Below are 17,940 nucleotides of genomic sequence, written 5' to 3' on the forward strand. Positions count from 1 at the left end.
TGATCCAGCAATCCCACTGCTGGGTATATATCTAAAAGAAAGGATATCAGTGTATTGAAGAGATATCTGCACTCCCATGTATATTGCAGATCAATTTGTAATAGCTATACGGAACCAACCTAAGTGTTCATTAATGGACTAACAAATAAAGAAAATGTGGTGCATATATACACAGTGAAATATTATTCAGCCATGAAAAAGAATGAAATCCTGCCATTTGCAGCAACATGAATGGAACTGGAGATTATTATGTGAAATAAGTCAGGCACAGAAAGACAAATATCAAATGTTTTCACTCCTATGTGGTAACTAAAAAAGTGAATCTCATGGAGATAGAGACTAGAATTGTGGTTACTAGAAGCTGGGAAGGAAATAGGAAGGAGGGGGATAAAAAGGCATTGGCTAATGGGTACAAAATTACAGTTAGATAAAAGGAATAAGTTCTAGTATTTAATACTACAGTAGGGAAATTACAGTTAACAATAATTTATTGTATGTTTCAAAATAGCTAAAAGAGAAGAATCATAATATTCCTAATGCAAAGAAAAGATAAATGTTTTAAGTGATGGGTAGCCCAGTTACCTTGATTTGATCATTACACATTGTATACATGAATCAATATCACATGCACCCCTAATATGTACAACTATGATTTATCAATTTAAAACATCCCAAACAACAAGAACAAAAACCTCTAAAGCTGCATCCATGGAATACAACTCTTTTTTAAAAAAGATTTTAAAAACTGCTTTTAAAAGGTGAAATTAATGTTCTGCCAAGTAGAGGCCCTTATGTTCATATTTGTAGATGAAAATATTTTTGTTTTATGAGAATGACAGCAGGTTCCTTTTGCAATAGAACTGAACATTTGGTGGACAGTGCTAGTTAAGAACAAAAGACTTAAACATTCCAGCTATGTTTAGTAATGCTCTGCTCAAATATTTTCCCTAGTGTTCATTTATACAGTTGATGGTAGAATTGAATTTAAGGGTTAAAGCTAACTTTTACTGAAAAATAAAAAGGTATAACAATGTTATTAAAGGAAAAGTACTAACACCTGAGTTATTTTTGGTTAAATATGCTTTACGAAGTATATTATGTGCAGTCTTTTTAAAGTCAATTAACTTTCTAAAGCTAATTTCAAAAGTTTATATATTTTTCCCATTACAACTTGCATTTATTATATTGAATATAACTTTACATTTTTTGCCTATTGCTATTTATTTACTTTAAATTTAATATAATTTCCTTTATTTTAACAGCTTTACATGTACAGTAGTTCTCAAGTGTGGTCCACATACTTCTGGGGGTCCCTGAGACCTTTCAAGAGGTCTGCAGGTCAAAACTATATGGATCATAATAAGACGTTATTTGACTTTTTCATTGTGTTCTCATTTGCACTGATGATGTGAAAGCAATGGTGGATCAGTCTGTTGACAGTGGCATCAAACTGAACTAGCAGTTACTGTATTCTTCACTGCAAAGTCACAGCATAATGAGAAAAAAGTTAGTTTCACATAAGAATGTCCTTGATGAAGTAGTAACATTTACTAATTTTATTAAATCTCAACCCTTGAGTACCTGTCTTTTAATTAATATTTTGTGTGATGAAATGAGAAGTAGGCATGAAGAACTTCTGCTGCAGAGCAAAGTGCAAAGATATCTCCAGGGAAAGTACCTGTGTGGCTGAGTTTTGAGCTGGATTAGCCACTTTTTTCATGAAACTATATTTTTATATGAAAGAATGACTGACAATAAACTATGGTTATTGAGACATGGGTATTTGGTAAACATTTTCTCAAAAATAAACACAGTGAGCCTGTCACTCCAAGAAAAACAACTGATGGTAAGTGTTGTCAATGACAAACTGAGTGTTCAAGTGAAAATTAGAATTTTAGAAAACTTTCATCTGTCCAACATAAGCCGACAATTTCCCCAAAGCTTCAACTCTTTCGATGAAATTATAGAATGAAATGTGTTAACATTTTGAAGATCTGCATAACTCAGTGATCTAGTATTTTCCAAACGACCAATGCATTATATCACAGGATTATGCATGGGAAAAAAATCATTCAAAGTATAAGATAGACCAATGCATTATAATACAACAGTGTAAAAAAACTTTATTGATGTCATTTTGGATTCAACATTGCAAATAACCTTCCAGAAACTATCACTTACCGAGTTTTGGTGTACTATAAGAAAATACCCATAATTATCTGAAATGGTTATTAAAATACTCCCCCACTTTTAGCATGTTCTTTTCATTAGTTCTGATGTTTACTGTTATAACTTTAAGTAATTCAATTATATTTCAATTTGGTATATTATCTTATATCTGCTGCCCCTCTGCTATGAAATAAGCATGACTATTCAACATTTCTTCCACCTCCTTTTGTAGCTTTTGTTGTCTTTAACTGTAATTGTTAAATTTCTAACTTAGTAAAATAGACATATGACTCCAATTCTTCATCTATGACTACTTGATATGAAAGATTTAAAAAATCATCTCACTCTGGCTTCTGTTTTCTTTCCTTATCTCTTGATTTTGTTAGCTACATTATTTTTATGTTGTCAAGGTTTAAGATATCTTTGTTTTATTCTGAAATTCAAATCGTCTTCTGTATTCATCTCTTTGATTCTAAAAATTTTAAACCTTAACATATAATGACTGTGTAAATATTATTCACTGCAAAGCCAAGTCATGTGATGGGACCACAGAGAAGAAAATATAATCCTATGTTATAAACTCCCTCTGGTCAAAGAGGAATGCCTCAAGCATAAAGGTACAATGGATTTTCTACTTATTACTTCTGAATTTTTTAGATCACTGTTGTCCAGTAGAATGGTCTGTTGTGATGAAAATGTTCTATATCTGTGCTGTCCAATACTAGCTACTAGCACATGAGGCTAGTCTGAGTTCCTGACTTCTAAACATTATTTAATTTTAATACTTTAAACTTAAACTTTAGCAGTCACATGTGGCTACTGGCTATCATCCTGGACAGTGCAGTTGTAGGTCACACTATGATACTCCTGTCTTATCTCCCACCATTCCAAGCCTTATCTACAATTATTGAGCTCCTACCATAGCAAGCTCCTCCATTGCTTGGGAGACCACTATGTATGGGTACTGCGACAGTTGTTTTTTAACCATTACCTCTAATCTTCTCAAGAACCCTGTGTTTTAGTCTATTTTTTGCTGCTATAACAGAGTACCACAGATTGGGTAACCTACAAAGAATAGAAGTTTATTTGGCTCATGATTCTGAAACTGGTAAGTCCAAGAGCATGGTGCCAGCATCTGGCGAGTACTTCTGTACTGCATTTTCCATGGTGATAAGTAGGAGGGCAAGCGAGCACAGGAGACAGGGAGAGGAAATGGGTTTAACTCATCTTTGTATCAGGAGCCCATTCCCATAATGGCATTAGTCCATTTTTGAGGGTGGAGCCCTCATGACTGAACCACGTCTTAAAGGTCTCACCTCTTAAATCCATTACAATGGCAATTACATTTCAATAAAAGTTTTGGAGGGGGCAGTTAAACTACAGTACCCCATAAGGAAAACATCACCACACCCATTTAGCAGATGAGAAACCATGTTTCCTGGAGGTTAAGATGCCCAGCTGGTCACACAGCTGGGAGAGGGAACTGAACTAGGATCTAAGAGCCTACCTTCTTTCTTCCTATGCTCTCTCCTTGATCTCATTATAGGCACCAGACACTGTGTTATATGCCAGGAATCCAAGGGTGAAAAAAGCCCAGACCCCGTCTTGAAGGCACTAACATGAACCAGGCACATGAACCAGGCAGTAGTTACCTTCTGGTTCTCTGTGATTGATTTTATGAAATTGAGGTAGTGGTCATTTTCACTGCTATTGTGCAAACAGGGTTTATTTGTTTCTAATTTAACAATGTGTATTCTAAAGAGAGGGAGAAGATTTACAACATTTAAAAGTGCAGCTAACTTTAACTTACCTCTTTTTGGTAAGCCAGTCCTTCTTCATAGAGTTTAATGAAGAGGAATTGCGTCCATTTGTAGTAATCTGGCAAACACGTAGTTATTTCCTGCCAAAGAGGAGGAAAAATCATGTATAGGCCATTATAAACAGTCCCCCCACAATGTATGCATCAGCCTTGCAATTTAGTTTTGAAAAGCAATCAAATCACAAAAATATTTATCACCCTATTATGTTTTCACTAATTTGTAAGGCAAGGGAAGCAGCTGTTATTGAAATGCCAGCCTCCACCTTTCCTAGAGCATGTTCAATGATCCAGAAACTCAACTACAGGTCTTTTATATACCTCCTATCACCCACCTATGGTACTAACAGGTGAATTACATTGTATGAAATTGAGTATTAGCATTTTTGTCCCCACAATCATATGCTGGGGACATGATGCTAATTCATGAATGTGGCTCATTTTGAAAGCAATTGCAAAATTCAAGAGGAATGTTTGTTTGCTTCAGTATAATCCTCATTTGAAAGAAACCTTGTGTTTCTACATATAACTGGGGCCTGGTACTCCTTTAGACTCATTATATTCCATTTATCCCATTATATGAATCAGGCTGTTGTCTACTTAGGAAGACCAATTAAAAACACTATCAAATAAATATTAAACCACCTAGTTTATATTTCCAAGCCTAAATCAAAGATACTCAAGCCAAGATGGGCTCTTAGAGCTAAAAACAAACAAAACCAAAACTAAACTTATTTGCTACAGAATTTTCAAGACTAGGTCTTGACTAACCAACTTGTAAGGTTTGCAGTTGATGAAATCAAGTATGCCTTTGAACCAAACCAGCACACTGTGGGTGGCCTTGCTCCCTCAAACCTCCAAATTCATCCTCGTTCATCCTCTTTTCCTCATCAGCTACCCCTTATGCTGGCATGGCATAGAACAGATAACTTCAAGACTTCCATTTTTCGCAAAATTCAGGATAGGAGCTCTGTTTGGTCTGTTTTGTTTGTTCATCACCATTTGCTCAGGTCCAGGTATATCAAGTCATCCTAAAATGGTTGTTGAAGGATGAATAAACTAAATAGATATACGAATTACTGCACGTTGAATCAAATTTGTATCCTCATGTAGGTTTCACAGCTAGATTCCAATTAGACTGCAGGCCACAAGATGAGCTGGACTAGTGGACGGGGTTGGGAATGGGGGGAGTATGGTATAAATATTCCCAGACCTAGTTGCTGTAGATAGATCTTTTCATTAAAAAATTTAAAGAAGTATATGAAGCAAATAAGAGAAAATAATGACAATTGTTAAATCTAGTGGAAACAGGTTCATTATTTTCTTTTCTCTATTGTTCTGTATATTTGAGTTATTCATAATACAATATCAAAATACTTCTAATGAATATTTTTTCTAAACCCCTAAATCTACATCCACAGACTAAGTAAAAATTACACAGCAATGAAATAGCATTGCTATCTTCATCTAGGCTTAAGGCTTTGAAAATCACTTTTACATAAAGTAGGCAAAATGGGACAGATCCAGTCAGGAAACAAATTATCTTTATCCACCCAAGTGTCAGCCTACTTGTAGTCACTCATAATGAAAGCGCGTTCTCTTCAGAACTGTCAGCTCCAAGGGGAAGGGAGGAGTGGGGAGCTTCAGGCCCCCACTTTCACCCTGGCTTCAAATTTGAGTCTGACGTGTTTTATTTATATTGCATTTCTGCACCTATAATTTGAAGAAAAAGTAACAGCAGCTAAAAAGGTGAGGGCTTGAAAACCCCTGCTTCAGAATCATTATTCAATCACTGGCAGTTTTGTTTTCAGGCATGTTTACAGCGCTCATAAGTTCCAAGCTAAAGTGTATGACTCACCTGCACAGAGGAGGCAGGGAGTGCCTGGAGGAAGGCACTGTGCTCCTGTCCATTTCATCCCCATCTGCTGCATACAAGGCCCAGCAATGGGCCTACCCTCAGTAATATCTACTCTGTGAAGAAATGCCAGGGCAGACGTCGCCGGCTTACCAGTAGTCTCACAAGAACCATAAACATGGCTAGAGATGGACACTGCTCAGAAATGCATTTACCAAAAGCCAGAGTGCCCTGTGGAACCTTCTGATTTACTCATTAAAACAAAACAAAACAAAAAACAGCTAGTTCTAGTCTTCTAATGCTCAGTCAAAATCATCAAAGGCATCTTTCTGAAATTAAAGTCCTTTTTTTTTTCTTTTTGTCAAATGGCTAGAAATAGAGACTTCCTTTTCAGATTTTCACTGGGAACTACTTACTCAAAACCCAGTTCTGTAGACAGGGTCTTCTGAGGGGTTTCAGTACCCACAGACAAATTAATAGTTCTTTCTTCCTCTCTGTAAAGCAGGCATTCTCAACCTGGAAGATTTTGTTCCCCAGGGAACATCTGCCAATGATTGGAGACATTTTTATTTGTCACAAATGGGTGTGTGTGTGTGTGTATGAGTGCACATACTACTGGCATCTAGCGGGTAGAGGTCAGGGATGCTGCTAAAATGCCTAGCATGCATAAGGCAGTCCCTAGAACAAAAAAATTACCCAGCCCCAGATGTCAATAGTGCCAAACTGGAGAAACTTTTGATCTAAGGGTTTAGGTTTGTTCAGTTTTTTTTTCACACAGGAAATAACATTTTTTTGGTACAAAATTTACATCTGTTGTATATGATGAAGACCTTTTGTTAATCCCTTTTACTTTGAGATTGTCTGTGAAAAGTAATTACTTATTTCCTAATACAGTCTCAGATAATACAAATTTTTGTATAGAATACTTAACAGCTGTGTTGTTAATAAGTGTCTTGGGGCATAAGATATAAAAGGTTTCTTTCAGTTTGAGTCTGTAACTTCAGACAGATTAAGGGAGAATTAACCAAGCAACTTTCCAGTGGGCATTCTGTAAAAATTGATAACATGGATAAAACGCAAATGGGCAAGCCGGGTTCGGTGGCTCAGTCTGTAATCCCGCGCCTTTGGGAGGCTGAGGTGAGTGGATTGCCTGAGCCCGCGGGTTCGAGACCCGCCTGGACAGCAAGACCTCATCTCTACAATAAATAAAAAAAAATCAGCCAGGCGTGGTAGCACATGCCTGTAATTCCAGCTACTTGGAAGGCTGAGGCGGAAGGATCGCTGGAGCCCAGCAAGTCGAGGCTGCGGTGGCCGGGAGCGGCCACTGCACTCCAGTCTGGGTGACAGAGTGAGACTCCAACTCAAAAAAAAAAAAAAACGCAAATGGGCAAAAGCGGAAACATGGAGTCAGTTAACGTGGTTTCCCTCCTCTATCGGATGCCAGCCCACCTCTGTTGAGTATGACCTGCAATGCACATAGGAACTGCTGCAGATGCAACCACTAGCCTTTCTGTCAACACAGAGACCAGGCGGAAGAGGGACATCTCAAGTTTGGAGTTGCAGGCAGATCAGATTCTAAAACTCTATTATGTGTGCATAATGCTGTTCACTGGGAATAAGTGATTGATTTTACTATCGAAATTTTACATCATTTAATATGCCTTCAAGTGGTTGTCTGACTTGAAAAATCTCACGTAATAAATTTATGTAATAAATTTCCCATTTTGAAGTTCAAGATGTATACACTTTCTCTTGATATGACACCAATTAATCCCAGTTGAACAAATACAAGATTATAGATCATTCAGTGGAATTTGACCCATTCCACCCAAATTTCTAGACTCATCCATGCCTGCAACGCAAGGGAAGCCCTGTGTCTGTAGGGTGGAGCTTCCTGCTGTTCAAATCTGCCAGCGAGCTATAAGATAGCACCAACTTGGTATCACAACTTCTTAGATCACAAGAGAAGTCAAACAAAGGCTATTCACTGTGTTCCAAAATCTATCTTCATTCTGGTACTTTCCTTTGCCCTGCTTTTTAAATGAGCCCACACCTACATTTATGCATCATTGTTTTTAATACAAAAAGTCAGATAACTCAAAGTTATGGCTACAAAAGCAACTGCAATTTGGCCACATTCCACATAGATCTATATAAAGGTGTCAACTTTTATATCCTCTTGAGTTCTAGAAAATGCAATCTAGCTGCCAAGAGACTAAATTTATGTTTCTGGGATCCAAACTAGAATCATTCCTCCATGCTGCATTTTTTATATTATACAATACCTGGTTTTTAGTATTAAAAATATTTTGCACCTTTATAGGCAAACCCAGAGCCCAACATACAAGGTGAGCAGAACAGAAGGGGGGCACAAAACAATACCCTTTGAGACCTGCCACCCATGATTCTGCACAAATTAATAACAAGGCCAGGCCGGCCAGCAGTTCCTGTGACACAGTGATTTGTCAGTGATGAAGTCCAAGAAGGCTGAGCCACAGCGGCCTAGCCTACTTTCCCCAATATGAAATAACATTTGATCTGTGAAGGAAGAATCACAGCAGTCACCCACCTTCTGTGTGCCCCAGAGGTCTCCTCAGGCTAACATGCCTTGCTCCAGGAAAAGAGCCTGGGAGAATACGATCTCAGGGAAAAGCTTGGAGCCATGTGACTTGGGTTCAAGTCTTTACATTATCACTAGCTTGCGGACATGCTGCATTTCCCTATAAGAAAACACGGACAGCTGGAAACAGTGGCTCATGCCTGTAATTCCAGTGCTTTGGGAGCCTGAGGTGGGAGGATAACTTGAGGCTAGGAGTTTGAAATTCAGCCTGGACAACATAGTGAGACCCTATTTCTACCAAAAAAAAAAGTAGTCAAGTGTAGTGGCACACACCCGTAGTCCTAGCTACTCAGGAAGCTGAGATGGGAGGATCACTTGAGCCCAGGAGGTTGAGGCTGTAGTGAGCTGTCATTGTACTACTGCATTCCAGCCGGGACAACAAAGCAAGACCCTGTCTCTTGAAAAAAGAAGTGGGGGTGGTGGTGGTGGTGATGGTGAGTAATAAGGCCCACTGTAGATGAGAATAAAATACAATCATGTACGTAAAGCACAAGACTAGGCACATAGGAGGAATCAATGGGTGCTACTTCCCTTAGTTTTACTCAAAGGGTGTGTGATGCCCAGAGTGAGGCTGGCATCATCACCACACCAGTCAGAGAGGCAGGACAATGCACCTGTCAGGCTACTAGGGCAAGGAAAAAGACAGAGGAAAGGACTGGGGTAAAAACAGTATACTATCTCTTCTCAAATATTGGCTTTCCAACTTAGAAGAGATGGTACTTATGAGGGAAAGATCAAAACATAGGACTAGATGGAGAAATTCACACAAGGCTGCTCTGGTGGTAACACACTGCAGGGAGGGCCTGCTAGGTTGCCTCTACCCCCACCCTTCTGCTCCAGCAGGATTTCATCGGGTCTTGGTTTCTCCGTCACTTGCATCTTTGACAGTGGTTGGACGACTGCAAAATAGCTAAAATCACTCAAAGCTATTATGCATTTCATTGGCTTTGCAACCTCACAATATTTAGGCTGTCAGGAATTTAACAAAACAAAAAAGACAAAAACCCAAGGCAATATGCTTATCAAGTCAGTCATCCTGTATATTGGCGGCTCTGTACACTGGAAGGTAAGCAGTGAGAAAGGTGAGCAGCCACTATGCATCATGGTTTCTAGTGACAAGGCATCGCCTCCTCCATCCCCAGTCTCACTGTGAGCCTCCTGCCTTCAAAAGAATGAATCCTAGGAACAGAGGAGAGAGGTACTCATATATTTTTTTAAAAAATGATCTTCTATAATGTGCTTTTTTGTCATTTGTTATATATATTGCAACAAATCAAAAGGAAACACCTATAGTGACGACCTTGCCTTTATTCCTTCCAGGTTCTTCAATTCTAAAGAGAAGTGATTCTGAAAGTATAGCACAGCTCAGAGGCTAGGGAAACTGTCCTCAGCATTAATATTTTGAAGCCTAAAAAAGCAAATAACCACCCAGGCTGCATCAAATCATTCTCACCGGTTACGATTCAAGATTCCAGTCCACAGCTTTGTACACCATCTGAGAAGGAAGACAAAGGCTCACCGAAAATCTGCCAGAATCAGTACATTGATGGCCACATTCCACTAAAGCCTCTAAACTTAGCACTGGTTCTCAAATTTGATTGAATCTTGCAACTGAGTTTCAAAAGTTATTAATGCCTAGGTCCCTCCTCCAGAAATTTAATGCAGGGCCAGGGTTAAGAACCACTGCAAACAGATTCCTCTCAAATATATCTCTCTCAAATATTGCATGAAAGGCAGGGTCTTGTCCTGTCCTTGTACCTTTGCAGAACATAATGAAATGAATAGGAGTTAAAAGCAAAAGTATGTGGATATGACATTTCTAACAGGGTATCCAGTACTTTGCGCTAAGAGCAATCTCTCAATGAGTCTGTCCTTGATTCAAACCCTAGAGGCCCAGCTTAGCCCTACCCAACACAGATCCTCTTTAGTCCTTACTTCAATCCTGTTTTCACAAAACAAATGTAAGAAGAAAACAATAAGATATAATCACTTTAAACTTCCCTTCACAGCAACAGATATATAAATGTCATTAGGCAACTACTTGTGCTCAATGATCATCTGTTTAAAAATGTCAGGCTTTTAAACAGATGATCATTGTTTATCTGTTTTAAAATGTCAGACTTGCGCTTTGGGAGGCTGAGGTGAGTGGATTGCCTGAGCCTGCAGGTTCGAGACCCGCCTGAGCAACTTGGCAAGCCCTCATCTCTACAATAAATCAAAAATTAGCTGGGTGTGGTAGCGCGTGCCTGTAGCTCCAGCTACTTGGAAGGCTGGGGCGGAAGGATCGCTGGAGCCCAGCAGGTTGAGGCTGCAGTGGCTGGGAGCGGCCACTGCACTCCAGTCTGTGTGACAGAGTGAGACTCCAACTCAAAAAATAAATAAGTAAACAAAAATAAAAATGTCAAACTTTCTAATAGCTCCTTTCTCTTGCTGGAAGAAGAAGAATTCTTGAAGGGGAAACTGCAAAAAACCTACAGAAAGTAGCCTGGCCCTCCCCCTGGGGCTTCAAGAGAAGAAGTGGGAAAGAGGGCTAGTCCCTTACTTAGATCCTCCATATGGTCTTTGCGCAAGCGAGGGGCAGAGAGTGAGGTCAGAGAGTTCAGTGTAGCTCTGGCTCTGAATCAGAATTAGCCTTTCCTGCATCTAGCAGATCCTAGCAGTTTATAAATAACAGGACACATTTGGAGATAGCTCTGCACTTCCTAAACTGTTCTCCCCTTGGTCCTCTCATCTCACTGCCCATAGTGGCTCCAAGAAGCAGGCTCTGTGAATACCGCTTTACACAAGGAAACTGCACCTCAGGGAGCAAGGGCTCACTCAAAGCCATCCATCTCTTAGATGGCAGAAGCAAAACTACAGCCCAGGTCTCTCAACCAAGGGGGACATCAGGCAGGACACTGCCCCTTGGGAAGTGCAGCCCAGCTGTGACAAGCTAACTCAAACACACAAGCTCCAAGGAGGTGAGGGTAAACCCAAGCAACATGAATGGGCTGGTGCGAGCCTAGATAAAGGAATAGTGTGCTCAATAATCTTAGGAATAACAGCTATAGCAGTAATAATAGCTAACATTTAACAGGAGTTGATCAAGTACAGTAGTTGGTCCAGTGCTGGGAGTTTAGAAGCATCTCATTCCATCCTTATTACAATCCCAGGAGGTAGTTACTATCATTGTCAAATGTGAGCTTGACCTCCAAGATTCAAATTGCAATTCACCCTAGTCCTCCTGCTCCCCCCTTACCCTGCTCCACCTTTTCTCTTTCCATACTACTTATGACCTGATACACTACATTATTTACTTATTTATTATGTTTATTGTCTGTCTTTGTCTTTCCCCTCCCCTTGGAACTGCAAATGATAAGGTCCCACTAGGAAAGAAAGGTTTTTTTGTCTCCCCCCCCACTGATGTATTACAAGTGCATAAAACAGTGACTAGTACAAAAGGATGCTACATAAATGATTGTTGAATGAATAAACCACTATGTTACTGATCAGAGAATTGAGAATAGAAGTAACTTTTAAGATCACATGACCAGTAGGAGGCAAAAATGGGATCCAAGCATGGACCCGAGTGACCCAATACCACTGCAAATTTTGTATCTTCAATGTCACCCCAACTTTTACAAGATTTTCAGGCTAAATTTGTTCAAAGTAGGTAAAGTTGCATGAATAAAATATACACCACATATAGGTAAACTTAGGAAAGTCTGCATAGTTATCTTTCCATTTAAAAATTTGTATAATGCATATGAAAGCTAGAACAAATGAAATGGTTTAAATAGTATATCCTCGACTTACATGAACACTGCATATAATTTTTAGTAACATGGGAATATGATATTTGATATAAAATTATACATTTTATGCTTTCAGCCTGAGCAATATAGTGAGACCTCATCTCTACAAAAAAATCAACAAATTAGCCAGGCATGCCTGTAGTCTCAGTTACTCGGAAGCTGAGGCAGAAGGATCACCCAAGGTCAGGAGGGCAAGGCTGCTGCGAGCTGTGATTATGCCACTGCACTCCAGCCTGGGTGATAGTGTGAGACACTGACTCAAAAAAAAAATTTTTTTTTATATACAGTTCATATTAAAGCTAGAACAAATAAAATGGTTGAAATCTTCAAGTTACATGAACACTGCATATAATTTTTAATGACATGGAAATATGATATCTGATATAAAGTGATATATTTTATGCTCTCAATTATTAATAAAAATAAAAGACTATTAAAAAATGCCAACATATAAACAATGGGTTGCTTCAGGATGATACTAACCATAGGTGATTTTTTAAAAATTATAAACATTTTTCGTATTTCACTGGTTTTGCATTACTCTGAGAATTAGCCTATAGTTTTACAGTTCTTGAAAACAATTTGGACTCAAAGGAAGAAGGAAAACAGAGTAGAGTCTACAGTGAGGTCCTAACCTGGAGAGAAAATTTTCAATATATTTGAAATATACACCTAAAGGTCCATACAATAGAACTTAAAGGAACCACAGATGGCACCTTACAGTCAAATAAACGTCCTGGGGTTACCACTGAGGCATATCCACTGCCAAGGTCCCTGTACAGCCTTAGTTTGTATCTACATGACCAATTCTGATGACCTAGACCCTGAAGGGAAGGACCTGGCCTAAACTTAGAACCACTTACTTAGAGGGGATATAAGAGGGAAGAAAGAATCGCTGACCACTGATTCCCAGGTAAGAGGCCCAGAATGGCCCACCCACCTACCTGGTTGCTGTTATAAGAGCAAAAGGGGCCAGGTGGACATCTTTGCCTGTGAGTAAAGAGCAATACTGAGGAGTCCCAGAGTCAGGATGCCAAGGCTCAGATCCCACCTAGGGGCTATGTGATACTGGGCAAGTGACTTGATCATATCTGTGTTTGATTTTCCACATTAGTTGTGGCAGGCAGCCTCCAAGATGGCCCCCAAAACTCCTTCCCCCCAATACTCATGCCCTCGTATAATTCACTCCCTTTGAGCATAGGCTTGCTTCCAATCAACACAAAGCAAATGATATACGTCACTTTCAAGAGCAGGTTCCAAAGGAACTGTAGTTTCTGCCTTGGGCATCTTCTTTCTCACTCTCTCTTGCGCTGAAGAAAGCCAGCTGTCATGAGCTGCCCTTTGGAGAGGCCCATGTGACAAGGAACTGAGAGAGACCTCCAGCAAATAGCTAGCAAGGAACCAGGCCTCATTTCAGCAGCTAAAAACAACATGAGCAAGTTTGGAAGCAGATCCTATCCAAGTAGAGCCTTTACACAAAGCTTCAGTCTTGGCCTTGATGGCAACTTCAAAATGGGACCTGTGCTAGAGGACCCAGCTAGGTCACACCTGGATTCCTATCTTGCAAAACTGTGAAATTATAAATGCTTATGGTTTTAGGCTGCTAAATTTTGGGACAACTTGTTATGGAGTGATAGATAGCTGATACATTAGTAAAAGGGGCCAATAATCGGACCAAATTCTGGTATGCACATGAGGATTAAATGAGAAAGTGTAAGTAACATATTTCACCAATGCTTAGCACACAGCTGAGAAGAGGAAAGTGATGCCAGGGGCACTTAGGGTATCCAAGAATTACGAGGCTCCCTTCCCCACAGTGTGGGGGTAGAATTGGTCTGTTGCCCAGGCCACAGAGAATGATAGTGAGACCTACTGCACCATGTCTCTGATCAAATGAGCTGGGTCTCAAGTGCCATTGACTGCTTGGACCTGTCATTTAAGCCCTCGAATTGTGTTCATCTTTCTAAACAGGTTGTTGGTTAATGAGGGCAGGTGGAGGCAACGGATGGAAGGAGCAAAGGGTTGGCAGGTGGAAGACCGGGATCTGAACACTGGCTGTGCCATGGACTCATCGGCAACCCTTGACAAACGACTCGTGTCGTTGGGCCTCACTTTCTTCATCTGAAAACTGAGATGCTGTAACTGCTGGGAGGATCTAGGGATCTGCAGAGGGCTAGCTGCCTTTCCAGCACTGTCAACTCAGTATGGATGCACAGAAGGTGCTCAATGAGTCGTTACTAAAGCAACAAACATCCATTCAGGTAGTCAATTGTCACTATATTTAAAAACAAATGAAAGCCTTGAGACAGAACCCTTGCTGATTTTCTTAAATATAACAGGCCTTCTGAAAAAGCAGAGTGCTGTTGTTCTTGAAACCACAGTCTGGATTATCCATATCAAAGGTTGTCAAATGTGGGTTCACACAAGAAATGTCACCCCGATTCATATCGCACGGTGCTGTAAGAAGCTTGTGTGCAGAACTTCCAAATCTTCCAAGGCAAATGAACCACATATCCCCATTGGCAACTCCCACAACAGCAAAAACAAATGACACACTTTCAGAAGGAGACACATTGAGATCAGTTTCTCAATGCCCTGGTGTAATATTGGTCCAGCATTCTGTTTCCTTCCTTCAATCCACCAATGAGAAAACACTGTCTAAGGGTCTGTTACCCAGTCCTTATCCAGAGAGACTCACCAGAGTCTCTAGAGTGACAGAGAGAAAATGGTGATGCAGATAACAGAAAGATGAGATTTGCCATCCAACTCAAGGCTCTGTTTGCATGCTAATTTACTCACTGAATCATTCTGGACGCTTACCAGCATTGGGCTAGGCACAGGAAGATGACTTCTCCTCCTTTACTGAGAAGATTAAAGCCATCTAACAGGCCTTTTCATAGTCTTGCCACTCTTAAGCAAAGTTTCTCAGAACTTTCATTCCCATCCTACCCCATTCCTTCCCATTTGACAATGGGAGGGTGTATGTGTGTGGGGGGGGGGGGAGAGGAGAAGTAATCACTACCCACATAAACCCTCACTGGCATTCCAGGCCCTGAACCTATCCCTCCCACCTCTCCAACTCATGTACATCTTTCCCAGTAACTCCTGGTCATCTATAAGCCCACCAGCTGTCCCCATCACAGACCACATGGTCACTTCTCTCTTTTTCCTGAACTGTTACTCCCTATGATTCCCATTGTCCAGGCTTTCTCAGCCTTCTTAACTGCTTTCTCTCGGCCTCTTCCCCTAATGCCTCTTCCTTCAACCATCTGTCAAATTCCATTTTTGCCAAGGTTTTGTCTCTGACCTCCTTTACCTTTCTTGTTCTCTTTTTTTTTTTTTGCAGAATCAAGGGAACAGGTGTTAATATCAGGGTAATTAATTAACCTTGAACCTAACATGTGTCTAAGAATTCATTTTTATGTAATTATGTTCCTTTATCTCAGGACTAACTTTAGACTGAAAATGAGCATTTAATGAAAATTAGAAATGACAAATGCTAGACACTACTTTCATAGAGCATGCATTTTATTCTTAAAGGTCTTGTTTTTCAAATCCAAGGCTACAAGCTAAATTCTTAAGTAATTTGACAAGTTCATGTTCTACGTGCTTTTTAAGCCAACTTAGAGAAGGAGTATTGATGGCAAGGAAATCATGGTCTTTGCAGTTTTAAAGACAACTCACACTGTTATCTTAACTGCACACAGTTTGATCAGCAAGCTCCCCTTTTTGCTGTTTTCTTGACCACTATTCATTATCATTTTTATGGTAACCTGAAATCTGTCCTCTGTTATAAATGATACAAGATTCTATAAACTATCCATAATCAGACAAGAAGCAACAATTTGCTTAATTTCTTGGTAATTGTTCTTTGCCAGCTGACAAGAATTCATCAAGCCAGTCTAACAATACAAACAGCTTTTCTAACTAGACAGTTGGGAACAGAAAACCCTCTATTAAACTACAGATGAGAGTAATTGGTTTGAGTCACAATTGTTAACAGTCTAGTTGGGCAGATGCCTGAAGCTGCCTGAGCTACAATTTTTTTTTTTTGGAAAGAAAGAACATTCATTTTATCTATAACACCGTTGACAATTTCAGGATCCACAGGACAGAATCATCTGAAAGATGTTTTTGTGATTTCAGTTCTCTGGGTTTCCTAAATAGTAGAAGGGCTATTTGTTAGACACGGGCACAGATCCAGAGGAAGAGGAAATGTCAATTCATCAATTCCATGGATGCAAACAGTGACAGCAGTGCCCAAAATGAGTCGTTCTGCTGCCTGCAAACTCCATAAGCAATGAGTAATAGACACCTGTCATAGCTTGAAAGATTTCATATGTGACACAGACCAAGAAATCAAATCCTAAACTTAGAAAAAGTATAGAAAATCATTTTGATAGCCTGATGATTTTTAAGGGAAGGGTTGAGGTGGGAAACACAGCTCAGAATCTCACAGGACATGAAGGAATTTTTTTTTTTAAGATTGAAAAATACGGTTTAATTAGAAAGTAAATTGGAGAGGGAGAGAGAGCAGATTCACTTTCCCAAAGTAAGGGAGGCAGCCAAAGCTTAGGAAAACATGGCTCAGCCAGATTTCAAAGAGCCACATGGCTAGGCCAGGGCTTAACAAAAGCATGGCCGGAGCTGAAGGAATTTTTAAACCACACGTTATCTTCTGTTTCTGAGAAGATGGAGTAGATGCACTTCTCCTGATTCTTTTTAAGTACATCTAAAAACTCTGGAATATATATATGTGAATAAAACATAAGACTCCAAAAAATGAAAAAAAGAAAAAAGTAGATTAGAGATCTCAGTACTCAAGGAGTGAGAGTGGTAAGTTCCTTGAATTTTTTTTTTTTAATACACCGTAAGTCCAAGTATCGGAGCTAACAAAATCAGTAACCCAGAAATGCCAATGAGTATTGAAGAGGGGTGAGGAGAAGAAAAGAGAGAGGGAGAGAGGAAGGAAGAAAGGGAGGAAGGGAGGATGGGAGGCAGGGAGGCAGGCAAGCAGACAAGCAGACCTGCTCTCTTCAGGTAAAGAACCAGAAAGGAGCCGGGCTCGGTGGCTCAGCCTGTAATCCCGCGCCTTGGGAGGTTGAGGAGAGTGGATGGCATGAGCCCGCTGTGGTGAGCCATGATCGTGCCACTGCACTCCAGTCTGAGGGACAGAGTGAGACTCCAAATCTAAATAAACAAACAAACAAACAAATAAATAAGACAAAGAAAAAAATTTGAAAGCCTGCATTACTGATAGAAAAAAATTTAAAAGATGATAGATTTGTTATTAGAAATCACATATGCTAGGGGAAAAAAAAGACATATTTTTCAATTACTAGAAGAAAAGAACTGACTAGGTGCAGAGGCTTGTACCTGTAATCCCAGCACTTTGGGAAGACAAGGCAGGAGGATTGCTTGAGGCCAAGAGGTCAACACCAGCTATGACAACATAGTGAGACCCTGTCTCTACAAAAAAAATTTTTTAAATTTAAAATTTTTTAAAAAGAAAAAAGAACTATCAATCTAGAAAGTATTCATCAGAAATGAAAGAAAAATCAAGACATTCTAAAATGAAGAAAAACAAAGGTAATTTGTCATGAGTATACTTACCCTAAAAGAATGGCTCAAGAAAGTTCTATATGCCAAAAGAAAATTATAAAAAAAGGAATCCTGGAACATTAGG

The 17,940-nt window shown here is 39.7% G+C and overlaps 1 protein-coding gene across 1 annotated transcript in view; it reads right to left on the bottom strand.

Annotated features, from left to right (window-relative positions):
- Nucleotides 1-17,940, bottom strand: part of LARS2 (leucyl-tRNA synthetase 2, mitochondrial) — a 174,505-nt gene that overhangs the window by 111,481 nt on the left and 45,084 nt on the right. The window contains exon 6 of the mRNA XM_021719211.1: nucleotides 3,980-4,069. Coding sequence (XP_021574886.1) covers nucleotides 3,980-4,069 — 90 coding nt within the window. The remainder of the gene's footprint in view (nucleotides 1-3,979; nucleotides 4,070-17,940) is intronic.

The sequence above is a fragment of the Carlito syrichta genome, unplaced genomic scaffold (genome assembly GCF_000164805.1).
Source record: "Carlito syrichta isolate Samal-C Ts95f unplaced genomic scaffold, Tarsius_syrichta-2.0.1 Scaffold314306, whole genome shotgun sequence".
NCBI lineage: Eukaryota > Metazoa > Chordata > Mammalia > Primates > Tarsiidae > Carlito > Carlito syrichta.